General features: G+C 44.8%; 2 protein-coding genes across 5 annotated transcripts in view; one reads left to right on the plus strand and one right to left on the minus strand.

The window, feature by feature from the left end:
- The first annotated feature begins 3,212 nt into the window (after positions 1–3,212).
- gtf2h2 (general transcription factor IIH subunit 2) lies at positions 3,213–8,286 on the plus strand. Of its 3 annotated transcripts, none has more exons than XM_021622200.3 (11): positions 3,213–3,289; positions 4,434–4,537; positions 5,027–5,141; positions 5,237–5,323; positions 5,425–5,475; positions 5,871–5,925; positions 6,141–6,246; positions 6,357–6,447; positions 6,769–6,964; positions 7,062–7,232; positions 7,638–8,286. In XM_021622200.3, exons 2-11 carry the CDS (start codon positions 4,482–4,484, stop codon positions 7,889–7,891), a joined length of 1,182 nt encoding a protein of 393 aa, XP_021477875.1. In that variant the 5' UTR covers positions 3,213–3,289; positions 4,434–4,481; the 3' UTR covers positions 7,892–8,286. The 3 variants fall into 3 exon arrangements, with proteins under 3 accessions (XP_021477875.1, XP_090047338.1, XP_021477874.2); XM_090191212.1 differs by lacking the exon at positions 3,213–3,289 and adding an exon at positions 4,076–4,132; XM_021622199.3 differs by lacking the exon at positions 3,213–3,289 and adding an exon at positions 4,126–4,215.
- erap1b (endoplasmic reticulum aminopeptidase 1b) overlaps positions 8,276–19,243 on the minus strand; it is a 25,296-nt gene continuing 14,328 nt past the window's right edge. Inside the window, exons 12-20 of one of the 2 annotated variants that reach the window (XM_036936439.2) lie at positions 17,011–17,168; positions 16,850–16,929; positions 16,563–16,746; positions 13,408–13,564; positions 13,044–13,228; positions 12,754–12,915; positions 10,438–10,578; positions 10,084–10,165; positions 8,276–9,846 (exon numbers count right to left, since the gene is read on the minus strand). In XM_036936439.2, the coding sequence (XP_036792334.1) occupies positions 9,661–9,846; positions 10,084–10,165; positions 10,438–10,578; positions 12,754–12,915; positions 13,044–13,228; positions 13,408–13,564; positions 16,563–16,746; positions 16,850–16,929; positions 17,011–17,168 (1,335 nt within the window). In that variant the 3' untranslated portion in view covers positions 8,276–9,660. Of the gene's footprint in view, positions 9,847–10,083; positions 10,166–10,437; positions 10,579–12,753; positions 12,916–13,043; positions 13,229–13,407; positions 13,565–16,562; positions 16,747–16,849; positions 16,930–17,010; positions 17,169–18,416; positions 18,459–19,243 lie in introns of those variants that run through there. The other variant, XM_090191211.1, reaches the window with a different exon arrangement.

A 19,243-nucleotide genomic window follows, 5' to 3' on the forward strand; every position in this document is an offset into this window, starting at 1 on the left:
GTGTAAATGTTATTTAATAAAAAAAAAAAAACTTTATTTGCAGCTTCAAAAAATATTTATTTTTATTATTTTATTTAACCAGGTAGGCTAGTTGAGAACAAGTTCTCATTTACAACTGCGACCTGGCAAAGATAAAGCAAAGCAGTGCGACACAAACAGAGTTACACATGGAATAAACAAGAGTACAGTCAATAACACAATAGAAGATAATAAAGTATACACAGTGTTCAAACGGCGTGAGGAGGTAAGGCAATAAATAGGCCATAGTAGCGAAGTAATTACAATTTAGCAAATCAATACTGGAGTGATAGATGTGCCAGTATAAATACTGGTGTGAAAAAGAGCAGAAAAGTAAATAAAAACAATATGGGGATGATGTACTTAGAATGGATGGGCTATTTACAGCTGATGTTTAAAGTTAGTGAGGGAAATAAGTCTCCAGCTTTAGCGATTTTTGCAATTCGTTCCAGTCATTCGCAGCAGAGAAATGGAAGGAAAGGCAGCCATAGGTGTTGGCTTTGAGGATGACCAGTGAGATATACCTGCTGGAGCACGTGCTACGTACGGGTGGGTGTTGTTATCGTGACCAGTGAGCTGAGTTAAGGCAGAGCTTTACCTAGCAAAGACTTATAGATGACCTGGAGCCAGTGGGTCTGGCGACGAATATGTAGCGAGGGCCAGCAGACGAGAGCATACAGGTCGCAGTGGTGGGTGGTATATGGGGCTTTGGTGACAAAACGGATGGCACTGTGATAGACTGCATCCAGTTTGTTGAGTAGAGTGGCTTTTGTAAATGACATCGCCGAAGTCGAGGATCGGTAGGATAGTCAGTTTTACGAGGGTATGTTTGGCGGCTTGAGTGAAGGAGGCTTTGCTGCGAAATAGGAAGACGATTCTAGATTTTATTTTGGATTGGAGATGTTTAATATGAGTCTGGAAGGAGAGTTTACAGTGTAGCCAGACACCTAGCTCCTTATAGATGTCCACATATTCTAGGTCAGAACCGTCCAGGGTGGTGATGCTAGTCGGGCGGGCGGGTGTGGGCAGCAAACGGTTGAAAAGCATGCATTTAGTTTTACTAGCATTTAAGAGCAGTTGGAGGCGACGGAAGGAGTGTTGTATGCCATTGAAGCTCGTTTGGAGGTTTGGTAACAGTGTCCAATGAAGGGCCAGATCTTTACAGAATGGTGTCGTCTGCGTAGAGGTGTATCAGGGAATCACCCGCAGCAAGAGCGACATCGTTGATATAAACAGAGAAAAGAGTCGGCCCCAAAATTGAATCCTGTGGTACTCCCATAGAGACTGCCAGAGGTCCGGACAGCAGGCCATCCAATTTGACACACTGAACTCTGTCTGAGAAGTAGTTGGTGAACCAGGCGAGGCAGCATTTTGAGAAACCAAGGCTGTTGAATCTGCCGATAAGAATACGGTGATTGACAGAGTCGAAAGCCTAGGCCAGGTCAATGAAGACGGCTGCACAGTATTGTCTTTTATCGATGGCAGTTATGATATAATTTAGTACCTTGAGCGTGGCTGAGGTGTACTCGTGACCAGCTCGGACACTGGATTGCACAGCGGAGACGGTATGGTGGGATTCAAAATGGTCAGTGATCTATTTATTAACTTGGCTTTCGAAGACTTTAGAAAGGCAGAGCAAGATGGATATTGGTCTATAACAGTTTGGGTCTAGAGTGTCACCCCCTTTGAAGAGGGGGATGACCGCTGCAGCTTTCCAATATTTAGGGATCTCGGACGATGCGAAAGAGAGGTTGAACAGACTGGTAATAGGGGTTGCAACAATGGCGGCGGATAATTTTAGAAAGAGAGGGTCCAGATTGTCTAGGCCAGCTGATTTGTACGGGTCCAGGGTTTGCAGCTCTTTCAGAACATCTGCTATCTGGATTTGGGTGAAGAAGAAACAGGGGAGGCTTGGGCAAGTAGCTGCGGGGGGTGCGGAGCTGTTGGCCAGGGTTGGAATAGCCAGGAGGAAAGCATGGCCAGCCGTAGAGAAATGGTTCTTGAAATTCTCGATTATCGTGGATTTATCAGTGGGGAGGAGGTGCTCTTATTCTCCATGGACTTTAGAGTGTCCCAAAACTTTTTGGAGTTAGAGCTATAGGATGCAAATTTCTGTTTGAAAAAGCTAGCCTTTGCTTTCCTGACTGACTGCGTGTATTGGTTTCTGACTTCCCTGAAAAGTTGCATAACGCGGGGACTATTCGATGCTAGTGCAGTCCACCACAGGATGTTTTTTGCTGGTCGAGGGCAGTCAGGTCTGGAGTGAACCAAGGGCTATATCTGTTCTTAGTTCTAAATTTTTTGTAAGGGGCATGCTTTTTAAAATGGTGAGGAAACAACTTTTAAAGAACAACCAGGCATCATCAACTGACGGGATGAGTTCAATATCCTTCCAGGATACCCGGGCTAGGTCGATTAGAAAGGCCTGCTCGCAGAAGTGTTTTAGGGAGTGTTTAACAGTGATGAGGGGTGGTCGTTTGACCGCGGACCCATAGCGGATGCAGGCATTGACCGCTGAGATCCTGATCTAAAACAGCAGAGGTGTATTTGGAGGGCAAATTGGTCAGAATAATATCTAAGAGGGTGCCCATGTTTACGGATTTAGGGTTGTACCTGGAGGGTTCCTTGATAATTTGTGTGAGATTGAGGGCATCTACCTTAGATTGTAGGACTGCCAGGGTGTTAAGCATATCCCAGTTTAGGCCACCTAACAGAATGAATTCTGAAGATAGATGGTGGGCAATCAATTCACATATGGTGTCCAGGGCACAGCTTGGAGCTGAGTGGGGTCTATAACAGGCGGCAACAGTGAGAGATTTATTTCTGGAGAGATTAATTTTTTAAATGAGAAGCTCAAACTTTTTCGGTTACAGAAGTCAACAAATGAGAGAGCCTGGGGACACGCAGGGCCTGGGTTAACCTCCACATCACCCGAGGAGCAGAGGAGTAGGATGAAGGTATGGCTAAAGGCTATTCAAACTGGTCGTCCAGTGCGTTGGGGACAGAGAATAAAAGGAGCAGATGTATGGGCATGGGTAGGATAGAACTTATTGCTGTCTAAACTGTCCACTTAAATACTAAACTTTAAACGTTTTTAATGACAATAGTTTCTGGACATTTACATGTAATTTATGAGCTCACCACAAAAACATAAATTTACCCATTGCTCCCCCCCAAAAATCTGAAGTCGGAACTATTTTTTCCTTTAGACCATGTTTCCTGGGGCGGGAAGCTCTTCTGTTACACCAAACATGGTTGCTTCCTTCAGCAGGTATGCGAATGCTGTGTTTTTGTTTTAATCTTATTTGAATGTTTCTATATCATATTAAACTAATGTACATTTATTCAGCCGACGATTTAACTAATTTAGTCGAGTAATTCATTCATGAAATGTAGACGATTAATTTATCAATGCATTCGAATAACATCCGCCAGTTTCACAGCAAGGCGCAGCAGCCACAGACAATGAGTTAGTTATAAAATATCTTTGGCGCTGCTGAACCAGAGTCTTGGGTTTACAGGAGACGTTGAACATGGCGATTCTCCTTTAAGCGCATTCAACTTGCTATTCTCCAGCTTTTCAAGATTAATGTCATACGTTTGGTACTTACCAAAGAATTGAGTTTGGCTGAGCAACTAACGTTAGTATCGTAATGACTTTACTGCCGTTCCGGCCGGTATGTACTCCACCCCCCTAAAATCAAAATACAAAGTTACATGCAACCGAAAATGTATCGTATCGTTTTTGAGAAAATGCCAAATCCACCTCTTCTCTTCACCAAATACTACCACGCACAGTTTGGCTGATCCAGCAGCAGAAAAGGTCATTGATTTGATCACCTTTAACAATTTATGAACGCCATACCTATCTGTTGTTTCACCCGCGCTACACCGAACGCAATAATATTTCATGTAAGTAGACAATATAGGGTACTTTTAAAGTTGTATATTTCTAATTAAGTTTTATTTATTAAATCCATTACTAATATTGCAGGATGTGCAAAACTGGCATTCATTCGATTGCATGTGACTTTTTATTTAGACTATTTTAGGAAGTACATACCGTCAAAAAGGTATTAATGACGAAAGTTGCTCAGCGAAACGCCATTCTTTGGTAAGTTCCGAAAGTATTTTGACATTATTACGCTTGAAAAGCCGATGAATGGTAAGTGGAATGACTGCTTCCTGGGTTTAAAGGTGAATTGACGGATCGAGTGCTTGTGATTTGCTTGCATAGATAGCTACATTTTCCAACCAATATACATAAGTACTGGTATGGGGATGATGAGTTGGCAGCTATGTTGTTTTTGAAAATAATTGTATTTGCATGATAATGCCACGGTTTATAATATAATAGCTACAAAGCATTACAAAGTTTTTAAAGCTTCTGATTCACCCTTTTGTCATTTATACAGATAATTCAGTTTTTGATTGAACTGCATTTGGAGGTTGACTCAATCAAGATGGACGAAGAGCCAGAGAGAGCCAAGCGTTGGGAGGGAGGTTATGAGCGAACATGGTAAGGCGCTCACTAAACGTAAGCTTAGCATGAATATAATTATTGGACTGTTGTGTGCGTTTTTACATTTGCTCTTCACCAACTTCAAGAGTAAGAGGCTCTATTGGCAACCAGTCTTTCGGGTGTTATTGTTTGACTCAAGCGAACGTCACCAAAGACATGACTGAAACGGGAACCAATTTGCCGTAATTCATGAGTGGTCCGCAGTGAATAAATACATGTGTTTGAGGCTCTGTCTCACTAATTGGTTGTGTAATGTACACACATATGATTTTAGTTTGTGTGTTAAAAACATGTTTTTATAAAGAATGGCAACACTGCCATGTTGATCTGAGCCTCGCTGTTAAAAAAAACACATTAGTGTCTGACTTTTGGCTGTCGCAGAAGCACCTCCCCCGACTAAACTCCTCGACTTTGGTCTACAGTGAGGCTGCAACAGCCTTACCACTGAAATGCGGACACTGACTGTCTGTCCGTCTGTCCATATAGGGAGATCTTGAAGGAGGACGAGTCTGGATCTCTCAAAGCCACTGTGGAGGAAATCCTTTTCCAGGCCAAAAGGAAAAGGGTGTTTGAGAGTCATGGACAAGTTCGTCTTGGGATGGTGAGTTGATTCCTCACCCTCTATTTGCCTTCTCAGATGCCATGTACTTCTTCAGTAAAGTCATAATGATAACACTACAATATCACGTGTTCCAGATGCGTCACCTGTACGTGGTAATTGACACCTCTAGAACCATGGAAGACCAGGACCTGAAACCCAACCGCCTCACCTCTACACTCAAGGTGAGGAATAGGAGGAGGAAGAGGAGGAATCCAAATACTTGTGAAACATATGGAGCTGAAAAATATTTTGTGATTTGTTTTCTCTCTCTTCAACTCTGCAGCTGGTGGAATATTTTGTTGAGGAATACTTTGACCAGAACCCCATCAGTCAGGTAGGCCTCAGGTGGTCTGTAGGATCTCTCTCTCTCTCTGTCTCTGTCTCTGTCTCTCTCTCTCTCTCTCTCTAGGCCCTCGTTCCACCATTCAATTAGAGTTGGTTTTAATGTCCCACTGTCATTCGTTCCTGAGCGTTTGTCAATGTAAGCAGCCCTTGGAGCCTGGTTCCTCTCTAGGTTTCTTCCCAGGTTCCAGCTTTTCTAGGGAGTTTTTTTTCTAGCCACAGATACCTCTGCATTGCTTGCTCTTTGGGGTTTTAGGCAGGGTGTCTGTAAAGCACTTTGTGACACCTCCGGATGTAAAAAGGTGCTTCATGAAATACATCTGATGCATTACTACGCCAGCGACGTTGTGTAAGAGAACTTAGTCCCTCCTATGGTCTCCTCTTCAGGTGGGCATCATCACCACAAAGAACAAGAGAGCGGAGAAGCTCACTGACCTGGCAGGTGAGAGGTCAGCCTTGGGTCATTCTACGAGGTGTCCCAATTTCTCCTAAGTTTATTCAATATAAGTGCTGTACTTGTTTTAAAATAGTTTTAATTTTTATATATTTATTTTCCATTGTAGGCATTAACGTTTGTGGCTTGCTGGTGTTTTGAGAGGGCATGTTAGTTGTGGGCTGGTTACAATTCTGCTAACAGTGCTGTTATTCTATCCACAGGGAACCCAAAGAAGCACATTGATGCCCTGAAGAAAGCAAAGGACTCTACGTGTGGAGGAGAACCCTCTCTATATAACTCCCTCAGCCTGGCCATGCAGACGCTCAAGTATGCTTCCTGTGTGTGTGTGTGTGGTGTGTATATCCATATACTTTTATTTTGTCCCAAGATGTATGATCCACTTTGTCTTTTCACCATCACCCTCTGTCTCTCCTCAGACACATGCCAGGCCACAGCAGCAGAGAAGTCCTCATCATCTTCAGTAGTCTCACCACATGTGACCCAGCTAACATCTATGAGCTGGTCAAGGTAACAGCAGATCTGGCTGTGTCTGTCTCTATCACTTACATCCAGGCTGTATCGCATTCGGCCGTGATTGGGAGTCCCATACGGCAGCACACAATTGGCCCAGCGTCGTCCGGGTTTGGCCGGTGTAGGCCGTCATTGTAAATAACATCCCCAGATGTTTTTCTCTGGTGTTTTGTCTCATGTAGAAACTCTGGTGTAGTTTCTATGTGGTCTTTCTCCTTGTCTCCCTGATCTCTCACTGGTGTCTCCCATTTCATATCTCTGATCTCTCCCTGGTGCCTCACATTTCATATCTCTGGTGTTTTCTCTGTCCTCCATCAGACTCTGAAGGCTCTGAAGATCCGTGTGTCTGTGATTGGCCTGTCAGCCGAGGTGCGTGTCTGCACGGTGCTCACCAGAGAGACCGGGGGGTCGTACCATGTGATCCTGGATGAGAGCCACTTCAGGGAGCTGCTGATGTTTCATGTGAAGCCTCCTCCTGCTACCTCCTCCTCCGAGTGTTCCCTCATACGCATGGGTCAGACACACATAGAGCTTCAGCACATAGACTGGCTCAGTCCTAACCACACAATGTTATTTCTGAGCTCCGGTGTTTCTATTCTCTCTGCCTCCAGGTTTCCCCCAGCACACCATAGCCTCTCTATCAGACCAGGATGCCAAGCCTTCTTTCAGCCAGGCCCATCTGGACAGCACTAGTGGTGGTCCCGGTCTGTCTATGGGAGGGTACTTCTGTCCACAGTGCCAGGCCAAGTACACTGAGCTACCTGTCGAGTGTAAAGTCTGTGGTACGTGGTGCCTAGCTTACTGTGAAGTCTGTGGTGCCTAGCTGACTGTGAAGTCTGTGGTGCCTAGCTGACTGTGAAGTCTGTGGTGCCTAGCTGACTGTGAAGTCTGTGGTGCCTACCGAGGGTTTAAGTCTGGTGTGTGGTGTCTAGCTGAGTGTTTGTCCCAATCGTCTCTCCTTCTTCACTTGTTTACTATTTCCCACATTTTAATGCATTGGTTTGCTGTAGGCACGGGCTAGAGGGAGTTTCTCATAGCAATAATTTCCTTTCATATCGGGAAGTGAACAAGTGTACACTTCGGGAGGAAGGCATTTTGGGAAATACCTTCTGCGTACATACATACATTGAGATGACCCGTGTGTGTGTACTACGACAGACGTGACTAAAGTGTGTGTGTTCCCCCAGGGCTGACACTTGTCTCCGCTCCTCATCTGGCTCGCTCCTTCCACCACCTCTTCCCCCTGGAGGCCTTCCAGGAGAGTCCTCTGCTGCTGCACCACACAGAGAGGTTCTGTGAAGCCTGCCAGGGGGAGCTGAAAGACAAGAGTGTGTTCACGTGTCCGTCGTGCAACAGTGTGTTCTGCGTGGAGTGTGACCTGTTCATCCACGACACGCTGCACTGCTGCCCCTCTTGCATCCACAGCCGCAGTGCCCCCTGAGATGCTCTGGTCAAAAGGAGAGGACTTTGTAGGACTTATGGGAAACCTCAGACAAGTGCCAATATACCTGCACACACTTTTTTAAAAGATGTTTACTAATTTGGAGGGCCTTCGGTGCTTTGGGCCCTTACAGAATTTACCTCTGGAGTTGTGTTGCTAGGAAATTTGGAGTTGACTTTGGAGTTGTCCTGTATCCAGGCTGACATCTAAAGCTAGAGGACTGACTTTACCTCAATGATGGTTGGATTGAGATGGAACTGCTGAAAATCTGAGCATCGATATCACCGGTTGGCTAGTGCCGGTTGGCTAGTGCCGGTTGGCTAGTGCCGGTTGGCTCTGGCAGCAGCATAAAATGGACCAAACCTTTTCAATAAACTTCAGCTCTTTTGTAGAGATCTTATTGTATGTTCTCTTTATTCATTTAGACTCGTCTGTCTGTCCCCATCTCTTAGCCAGAGCCTTCCATTAGATGACAGGGTTTTACAATCCAATATTTTTCATTTCAGTATTTTAACAAAATACAGATTCTTGTCAACATTTTAATTCTCACAACATCTGAAAAACACACAGGCAAAAAAACAAAAAAAGCCCCAGCAGGGCACCTGAGATCAGAGCATGTACTGCATTGAGACATAACGAAGCCAAATCATTACATCATAAATGCAGCAAAAACACACCAAGATCAGCAAAAACACACCAAGATCAGCAAAAACACACCAAGATCAGCAAAAACACACCAAGATCAGCAAAAACACACCAAGATCAGCAAAAACACACCAAGATCAGCAAAAACACACAACACAAGTGAGGCAACAAATGCAATAGAAGGAGCCTCCTCTGAGATGCAGGACTGGGCTGTTTCTCCTGGGAACAGTAACCAAGGTAACGCTTATGTGGAGAAAATCTCCTGGTGATTATGATCCCCTAAGAAGTGGGGACAACCATTTTATATATATATATATAAAAAGGCTCACATATTTATGCTGACAGTATTGTATAATAAATTCATCACACAAAAAAAAGAACTGAGTCGTAGACACGTCTGTTTTAAAGTTGAGGTGAGGATAACTGATTAACTTGAGTCAATTCTTATAAATTTACCTAAGATTAAAAATATTTTAAAAATAGTTTAGGGTCTTAGCCTTGTGCCGACCTTTGTCTCAGACACAAATGTGCCATCCAGTGTTACCAACACTGCTCAATGCACTGAGGAAATATTATTCTTTAAAGGTGAGTCGAGATTGACAAATGTACAAATCATCTTGCATCATAAATAACTACTCAATATTATTTCTACATCAGTTAGTCACAATTTACCCATAATTCATCCCGGTTTTGATGCTCTCAAACACACAGCCATAATCATTCTGCGATCTAGGCCAGGGATTATCGACGAGATTCAGCCGCGGGATGATTTTTCTCTTGAGCAGGGGGGGGGGGGGCGGTACATAATAACAAATCATTTGTAGACCGCAAGACGCCCAAACAGATATGTTGGACGAAAACATCATCATTTTGAACCTTGCTTACATTTGTATACGATCACGTGTCTCCCTATTATGCGTGATAATACTTTGGAACAGATTTCTTCAATTCAAATCAGCTGGTTGATTTCCTGGTGTTTTTAATATTTTATGTCCCAACAATACAAAAAAGATTTTCTCAGAAAACTTGGGGGGGCCAAATAAAACCAGCTACGGGCCAAATTCAGCCCGCTAGTTGGGGAATCCTGCTCTAGACCCCTCCCTGCCCTGTACTGCATAGAAGGCCTATAGATCCTCGTGGCCCCGTGTCTCTGTCCTGGCTCCCTGGGCCTGTCTGTCCAGCCAGGCCTTTAGCTGGGGCAGGTGCTGGTCCATCCAGCGGATGTTCTCTTCAATGCTCTCATACGTCTGCTGAATACACCTCAGACCCGAACCTGTCTCCTCAGACAGAGAGTCAAAGAACCCGCGAACCTGGGGGGGGAGGAGACATGGGCAGACTGCTTACAATAGATCTTAAACACATCTACTATATACAGCTGAATGTGAGCCTATGAACACGCAATACAGTAATACACTAACAGTAGGCTAGTTATTATGAGGGAAACATTTGAGTGCCTTTTGAATTTTGTAGTTATTACAGCTGACAAAACTATATAGCTACATAACGTAAGGTAATAGTAATAGTCGTAAGGTCAAACACCAGAGTACCTCGTCCAGCATCTCCCTGGTGGAGTACTGGTTGGTCACACCGGTCACCATGCCTGAGATAGAGTGGGACCCCAGGTCAAACCTACAGGTCAAAAGGTCATGGGGGTTAGGTATACAGACACCTCGAAAAGAAAATGACAACTTTATGCAAATGATCAGCAACGCAACCAGATAATAATCAATCAGAGGGAGGGTTGTGCTAGTAGCTAGTTCTGACACCATGCTGGACAGGCTAACAGCCAACAGTTCCGCTGTGCATGCTGTTCTGAAGATACACCATGAGGGGAGATCTTGGTGATTCCTTACTACAAGGTAGTTTCTAGTATAACCACGGCGTAAGATCATCAGACTCACTTCTTCACCAGTGTGTGCCAGTTGTGTCTGAGGAAGTCCCAGGCCAGCTTGTACCCTTTGGGGTTCCTGCTGACAGAGATGACCACATGAGGAAGGTCCTGAGTCTTCATCACCTCGCCCGCAAGACTCTGCTCCATTAACCTGGGGGGGGGGGGGGAGAGACACAGGGGGTGTGAGGGAGAGGTCAAACCACCGCATCTGCTATGCAAAGTGGCAGAGCTAAAGCGTTGTTTGTCAGACCAGGAGATATCCCGCATCCCGTCTTCTCATGAAAACGTAGCGCCACGTAACGGTGAGACTCTCACGAACACGATGGCGTTCTCCTCTTTGCTCAACGACGCCCACAAACCCCCTGGGACTCGTCTGAAGGTAACCCGGTATCACTTTAAAACATTTATGGAAGTATGAAGGTAGTTTTGAGCCAACATAAAATAAAAGGGGTTAAATATGTGATATAGATTTAGGACAGACAATTGAAAACGTTATTCCTTATCTTTATTCTGGACTGTCTGTTTTTCCATTTATGAATGTTATTCAGTGTATTTCTATTGGCTATAGTAGTAAAGCCCAAATTCTCTATTTTTTTTATACCTACCGGGGTCCTAAAATTCTAAATCAAATAGCTAAATGATCCATGGTATGACCGCACCTCAAAGACTTTTAGAGGTTTAAATGCAATACAGAGCAGCAAGTTATGAGGACTGTAAGCAGGAGAGATAGTTCTGAGGACTGTAAGCAGGAGAGATAGTTCTGAGGACTGTAAGCAGGAGAGATAGTTATGAGGACTGTAAGCAGGAGAGATAGTTCTGAGGACTGTAAGCAGGAGAGATAGTTCTGAGGACTGTAAGCAGGAGAGATAGTTATGAGGACTGTAAGCAGGAGAGATAGTTCTGAGGACTGTAAGCAGGATAGATAGTTCTGAGGACTGTAAGCAGGAGAGATAGTTCTGAGGACTGTAAGCAGGAGAGATAGTTCTGAGGACTGTAAGCAGGAGAGATAGTTCTGAGTGATGTAAGCAGGAGAGATAGTTCTGAGGACTGTAAGCAGGAGAGATAGTTATGAGGACTGTAAGCAGGAGAGATAGTTATGAGGACTGTAAGCAGGAGAGATAGTTATGAGGACTGTAAGCAGGAGAGATAGTTCTGAGTTATGTAAGCAGGAGCGATAGTTATGAGGACTGTAAGCAGGAGAGATAGTTATGAGGACTGTAAGCAGGAGAGATAGTTATGAGGACTGTAAGCAGGAGAGATAGTTCTGAGGACTGTAAGCAGGAGAGATAGTTATGAGGACTGTAAGCGGGAGAGATAGTTCTGAGTGCTGTAAGCGGGAGAGATAGTTATGAGGACTGTAAGCAGGAGATATAGTTCTGAGGACTGTAAGCAGGAGAGATAGTTATGAGGACTGTAAGCGGGAGAGATAGTTCTGAGTGCTGTAAGCAGGAGAGAGAGTTCTGAGTGATGTAAGCAGGAGAGATAGTTATGAGGACTGTAAGCAGGATAGATAGTTCTGAGGACTGTAAGCAGGAGAGATAGTTATGAGGACTGTAAGCAGGAGAGATAGTTATGAGGACTGTAAGCAGGAGAGATAGTTATGAGGACTGTAAGCAGGAGAGATAGTTCTGAGGACTGTAAGCAGTAGAGATAGTTCTGAGGACTGTAAGCAGTAGAGATAGTTCTGAGGACTGTAAGCAGGAGAGATAGTTCTGAGGACTGTAAGCAGGAGAGATAGTTCTGAGGACTGTAAGCAGGAGAGATAGTTATGAGGACTGTAAGCAGGAGAGATAGTTATGAGGACTGTAAGCAGTAGAGATAGTTCTGAGGACTGTAAGCAGTAGAGATAGTTCTGAGGACTGTAAGCGGGAGAGATAGTTCTGAGGACTGTAAGCAGTAGAGATAGTTATGAGGACTGTAAGCAGTAGAGATAGTTCTGAGGACTGTAAGCGGGAGAGATAGTTCTGAGGACTGTAAGCAGGAGAGATAGTTCTGAGGACTGTAAGCGGGAGAGATAGTTCTGAGGACTGTAAGCAGGAGAGATCGTTCTGAGTGCTGTAAGCAGGAGAGATAGTTCTGAGTGATGTAAGCGGGAGAGATAGTTCTGAGTGATGTAAGCAGGAGAGATAGTTCTGAGTGATGTAAGCAGGATAGATAGTTCTGAGTGATGTAAGCAGGAGAGATAGTTCTGAGTGATGTAAGCAGGATAGATAGTTCTGAGTGATGTAAGCAGGAGAGATAGTTCTGAGTGATGTAAGCAGGATAGATAGTTCTGAGTGATGTAAGCAGGAGAGATAGTTCTGAGACGTTCTTCATGTTAACCCACCTCTTTAGCTTGTGTTGCAGAGGGCTGATGGACAGGGCAGACTTGATGCGGCTCTTGACAGATGTGTGCTGCGAATGGCGGTACTTCTCAAAGAGGAAATCCCACCCCTCGGGGTCACGAGCACCAATGGCAAACACCGCCAAGCTGACATCACTGGGGAGACTGAGGAAGAAGAGAGAGAGAGTGGGGGTTGTCCCAATACTCTAGCATGCTCTCCTTCTTTTCTCTCTTTACTTTCAGGACAAAAAAATATGTTTATTTTCATTGAATTGAATGGTTTGACATCTGACCTCATGTTGCCGTCTGAGGCCCTCCACTTGTTGAAGAGGTGTGTGGCGGTAGCGACACAGGGGGGATGGTTCCTGACAGAACCGAACAGCAGCAGGTAGCTCCTTAGAACCCTCTGGGAAACAGAGCCCTCGTCACTCCACGTCTGACGGTCTATCAAACCCCGGAACAGCTCCACGATGTAGCCCTGACAAACAGACATTATATCTCTATTCAATCCATCAATCAAGCGTATTGATAAAGCCCTTTTTACATCAACAGTTGTCACAACCTCTAGTCCCCGAAGAGCAAGCAGAGGCACAGTGACAAAAGCTCAGTCAAAAACTCTGCAAAAAAGAAACCTGAAGAGGAACCAGACTCTCTTACCTTCATCTGGTTCTCCAGACCCTCCATGTCTCTCTTCTCCATCAGTTTGTAGAGAGGGACCAGCTCCCCCAGACCCTGGGTGACAGGCATGATGTCTGTCTCCTTGGACAGATACAGAGACAGGTCCAAGGCTGTGTCCAGTCCTACCTTACCAACACTACAAAGGAGAAAGGGGACATGGTGTTAGGGACAGATACTGGGACAGGTCCAAGGCTGTGTCCAGGCCTACCTTACCAACACTACAAAGGAGAAAGGGGACATGGTGTTAGGGACAGATACTGGGACAAGTCCAAGGCTGTGTCCAGGCCTACCTTACCAACACTACAAAGGAGAAAGGGGACAGCACACATGTGACTATTCTGTGTTGAGCGGATAAAGTGATCATATTGAAACACGTCCTCCTATATGCTCACAGTTATAATGTAACTTTAGTTGTGATACAAACCCTTCGGCTGTTGTTTTGATCTATAATACAAGGCTGCATGATGCCACTGTAATTTTAAGTCTCATGAAAGGCATACGCTCTTCTCTGTTTCTTGCGTAGGCTGCACACACACCGCGGTTACATTTTGAATATGCCAGGTAGGATACACAGGTTGTAAAGCAGATTAAATGCGCTTCCGACTCTGTAGGCTATGTGCTCTCCAACCCTGTTCCGACACTGTAGGCTATGTGCTCTCCAACCCTGTTTCGACACTGTAGGCTATGTGCTCTCCAACCCTGTTCCGACACTGTAGGCTATGTGCTCTCCAACCCTGTTTCGACACTGTAGGCTATGTGCTCTCCAACCCTGTTCCGACGCTGTAGGCTATGTGCTCTCCAACCCTGTTCCGACGCTGTAGGCTATGTGCTCTCCAACCCTGTTCCCACTCTGTAGGCTTTGTGCTCTCCAACCCTGTTCCGACACTGTAGGCTATGTGCTCTCCAACCCTGTTCCGACACTGTAGGCTATGTGCTCTCCAACCCTGTTCCGACTCTGTAGGCTATGTGCTCTCCAACCCTGTTCCGACTCTGTAGGCTATGTGCTCTCCAACCCTGTTCAGGGGTCCTATGCCTATAGGCTATGCTTAGAATTATTTGGCCACTTTAGTTGTGATACAAACCTTATCAAAACATATAGGTCTATGGGCTAGGATACATCGTGATGCCTGCGACTATGATTTGAAAAAGTCGCAAAAAAAATATTGCCTTGCCTTAGACTGTTCACGATGGGCATTGGTTCATTCCCTGCATCAACCAGCTATGAGGAGCTGGCTCTCACTATGCAACAGTCTGCTCAAACTGAATGCCAGGGCTGTCATGTAGAGTTTGATTAGATTCTCGATAGTATTTGGATTGATTACAGGGAAAATAGAGCGCCGAGTATCAGGCCATTAGCGACTGGCTGTTAGCAAGTTTGGTAGGCTACTAACAACCATCAGCGGCATCAGAGTGCAATTATGGAGTTAGTTCCCGTGACTCAACGGCCATGTGGGATGTGACTGCGGTCACGATTCGTGACTGCCGGTTGTGGCGGTGTTAGGAAAATTATGATTAAATGACTGAACAAATCATTTTAAATGGAACTGTAACTAAGTAAACTTATACTCTGTTTTATTATATCTGATTAACAATATGAGTTCATAAGAAGGGATTGTGAGACACGGACAAGGAGTAATTAAAGTTAATGAACACCATTCCAACTAGGAAGAAAGAAATGGGTTGTGGATTAAGTAAACAGATAAGGTAGTTAACCTATGGTTGAACCGACGAAACTGAGCTCTGGGGTATCTTAGATAAGACGGTGAGTGCATTCCTAGGTTTTCTGTTAATTAGAACTGTCAGCTAAGTGGTGATCGATAATGTTGAGGGGTCAAAAGTTAATTCAGGTGTGTTGTGTGTCCTGTGTATGTGCTGGGGGGGTCAGAATGAACTTTTAAAGTTCCCTTTGTCCCGGGAGAGAGGAGGAGATTCTGTTAAGCAATGAAAGGACGTCATGTTATTGTATATAAACTGTTGCTCGTGGTAACATGGCAGCGCGCTCCGAGAATAAATTCTGTTACCTATTATTGATAAGACTGGTCTCCGTCTATTTTATGCAACCAAGAATCTTACAAATTCTCATGAAATAGATTAAGGGAATTCCATTAATGAAAACACATTGGTATAATTAAATGACAGTAACAGGCGGTAATACGGTCGCCGTAACAGCCCTGCGTACCTTGCCCATTCTAACCAATCAATAATTTTTTTTTAAATGTGGAAGAGTTTGTTTAAAAAAAATTGGAGTAACTCTCTTAAACACAACAATTTGACATACATAAATACACTGAACAAAAATATAAACGCAACATGTAAAGTGTTGGTTCCATGTTTCATGAGCTGAATTAAAAGATCCCAGAAATGTTCCATACGCACAAAAAGCTTATTTGTCTCAAATGTTGTGCACACATTAGTTTACATCCCTGTTAGTGAGCATTTCTCCTTTACCAAGATCATTCATCCACCTGACAGGTGTGGCATATCAAGAAGCTGATTTAAACACCATGATCATTATACATGGACAATAAAAGGCCACTCTAAAATGCGCAGTTTTGTCACATAACACAATGACACAGATCTCTCAAGTTTTGAGAGAGCGTGCAATTGGCATGCTGACTGCATGAATGTCCACCAAAGCTGTTGCCAGATAATTGAATGTTCATTTCTCTACAATAAGCCACCTCCAATGTCGTTTTAGAGAATTTGGTAGTACGTCCAACCAACCACGTGTAACCACACCGGCCCAGGACCTCCACATACGGCTTTTTCACCTGAGGGATTATCTGAAACCAGCCCCCCGGACAGTTGATGAAACTGAGGACTATTTCTGTCTGTAATAAAGACCTTTTGTGGGGAAAAACTCATTCCCATTGGCTGGGCCTGGCTCTCAAGTGGGTGGGCCTATGCCCTTCCAGGCCCACCCATGGCTGCGCCCCTGCCCAGTCATGTGAAATACATATAGTAGGGCCTAATACATTTATTTCAATTGACTGATTTCCTCATATGAACTGCAACTCAGTAAAATCATTGAAATTGTTGAACGTTGCATTTATATTTTTGAGCAGTATACATAAAAAACGACATTGAAAAAAAACAACATTTTACGATATTATACACTATGTTGACAGACTGACCTGACCAATTGGAAGGCATTGTTTATGAGGGAGGCGCGGTCGTTGGAGCTCAGAGCCCTGTGATTGGTCAGCAGCAGGGAGGTCAGAGAACGCCAGCCTTCCCCCTCGTAATGGACCATGTAGTAACCACTCATATCCACGTTAAACTTGACCCACTCCACCTCCTCTGGTAGGTACAGCACGTCTAGAGGGGGACGTAGTTAGTTAGTGTACTGTAACTATACTGTTACCAGGCGAGACTAATGCTAGAACTGTTAGGTCACAAACCCAGAGACAGAGACGCCTACCTGTCCTGGTCTTGAGCAGGAAGCGATGCACTGTGCTGGAGCTGCTGGTGATGTAGGTCAGAGGAACCTGCCACAGGAAGCTGCATGGGGGGACACATTCTCTCTCACTGACATCTGTTCAATAAAACCAGAAAATAGGAAAGGAGTGGGAATTATCTTACCCGTGTGTCTGTGAGGGATCGTCGGTCTTGAGGTATCTCTCCTGGCTGAGTCTGACCTGGCGACCCCTGACCTCTACAGTGACCAGGGGAAACCCCTCCTGCAGCGTCCACGTGTCCATGATGGCCCTCACATCCAGCTGATCGCCTGAGTACCACTTCTACAACACAAACACACACGCACAGACACAGACACCTGAGTACCACTTCTACAACACACACGCACAGACACAGTCACCTGAGTACCACTTCTACAACACAAACACACACGCACAGACACAGTCACCTGAGTACCACTTCTACAACACACACGCACAGACACAGTCACCTGAGTACCACTTCTACAACACGAACACACACGCACAGACACAGTCACCTGAGTACCACTTCTACAACACACACACAGACACAGTCACCTGAGTACCACTTCTACAACACGAACACACACGCACAGACACAGTCACCTGAGTACCACTTCTACAACACACACACACACAGACACAGTCACTTGAGTACCACTTCTACAACACGAACACACACGCACAGACACAGACACCTGAGTACCACTTCTACAACACAAACACACACGCTCAGACACAGTCACCTGAGTACCACTTCTACAACACACACGCACAGACACAGTCACCTGAGTACCACTTCTACAACACAAACACACACGCTCAGACACAGTCACCTGAGTGCCACTTCTACAATACAAACACACACGCTCAGACACAGTCACCTGAGTACCACTTCTACAACACAAACACACACGCACAGACACAGTCACCTGAGTACCACTTCTACAACACACACGCAGAGACACAGTCACCTGAGTACCACTTCTACAACACAAACACACACGCTCAGACACAGTCACCCGAGTGCCACTTCTACAACACAAACACACACGCTCAGACACAGTCACCTGAGTGCCACTTCTACAATACAAACACACACGCTCAGACACAGTCACCTGAGTACCACTTCTACAACACAAACACACACGCACAGACACAGTCACCCGAGTACCACTTCTACAACACACACGCACAGACACAGTCACCTGAGTACCACTTCTACAACACAAACACACACGCTCAGACACAGTCACCTGAGTGCCACTTCTACAACACAAACACACACGCTCAGACACAGTCACCTGAGTGCCACTTCTACAATACAAACACACACGCTCAGACACAGTCACCTGAGTACCACTTCTACAACACAAACACACACGCACAGACACAGTCACCCGAGTACCACTTCTACAACACACACGCACAGACACAGTCACCTGAGTACCACTTCTACAACACAAACACACACGCACAGACACAGTCACCCGAGTACCACTTCTACAACACACACGCACAGACACAGTCACCTGAGTACCACTTCTACAACACAAACACACACGCTCAGACACAGTCACCTGAGTACCACTTCTATAGCAAGCCAGGAAGGACACAGGACATAAACACCATTAGACATTAACTGTTACAGTGTGTTGACTGTTGCAGTGTGTTGACTGTTGCAGTGTATTGACTGTTAGTGTGTTGACTGTTAACGTGTGTTGACTGTTAGTGTGTTGACTGTTAGTGTGTTGACTGTTACAGTGTGTTGACTGTTAGTGTGTTGACTGTTAGTGTGTTGACTGTTAGTGTGTTGACTGTTAATGTGTGTTGACTGTTAGTGTGATGACTGTCAGTGTGTTGACTTTTAACGTGTGTTGACTGTGACAGTGTGTACTGTTACAGTGTGTTGACTTTTAACGTGTGTTGACTGTGACAGTGTGTACTGTTACAGTGTGTTGACTGTTAAAGTGTGTTGACTGTTAGTGTGTTGACTTTTAACGTGTGTTCACTGTGACAGTGTGTACTGTTACAGTGTGTTGACTTTTAACGTGTGTTCACTGTGACAGTGTGTACTGTTACAGTGTGTTGACTTTTAACGTGTGTTGACTGTGACAGTGTGTACTGTTACAGTGTGTTGACTGTTAAAGTGTGTTGACTGTTAGTGTGTTGACTTTTAACGTGTGTTCACTGTGACAGTGTGTACCCCAGAGGCGTTACATTGTGTTGACTGTGACAGTGTGTACTGTTACAGTGTGTTGACTGTTAGGGTGTACTGTTACAGTGTGTTGACTGTGGAGTGTGTTGACTGTGACAGTGTGTTGACTGTTAGTGTGTTGACTGTTAGTGTGCACTGTTACAGTGTGTTGACTGTTAGT

Source organism: Oncorhynchus mykiss, chromosome 11, assembly GCF_057628025.1.
Source record: "Oncorhynchus mykiss isolate SJ-2025 chromosome 11, ASM5762802v1, whole genome shotgun sequence".
In the NCBI taxonomy this organism is placed as follows: domain Eukaryota; kingdom Metazoa; phylum Chordata; class Actinopteri; order Salmoniformes; family Salmonidae; genus Oncorhynchus; species Oncorhynchus mykiss.

What these genes read in the sequence shown, in the direction of transcription:
- gtf2h2 (XM_021622199.3), top strand. Translation starts at nt 4,177, where the DNA reads ATGAATGGTAAGTGGAATGACTGCTTCCTGGGTTTAAAG. An exon ending in GGAGGTTATGAGCGAACATG is followed by an intron (nt 4,538 to 5,026) that starts GTAAGGCGCTCA and finishes CTGTCCATATAG; the next exon opens with GGAGATCTTGAAGGAGGACG. An exon ending in ACATCTATGAGCTGGTCAAG is followed by an intron (nt 6,448 to 6,768) that starts GTAACAGCAGAT and finishes GTCCTCCATCAG; the next exon opens with ACTCTGAAGGCTCTGAAGAT.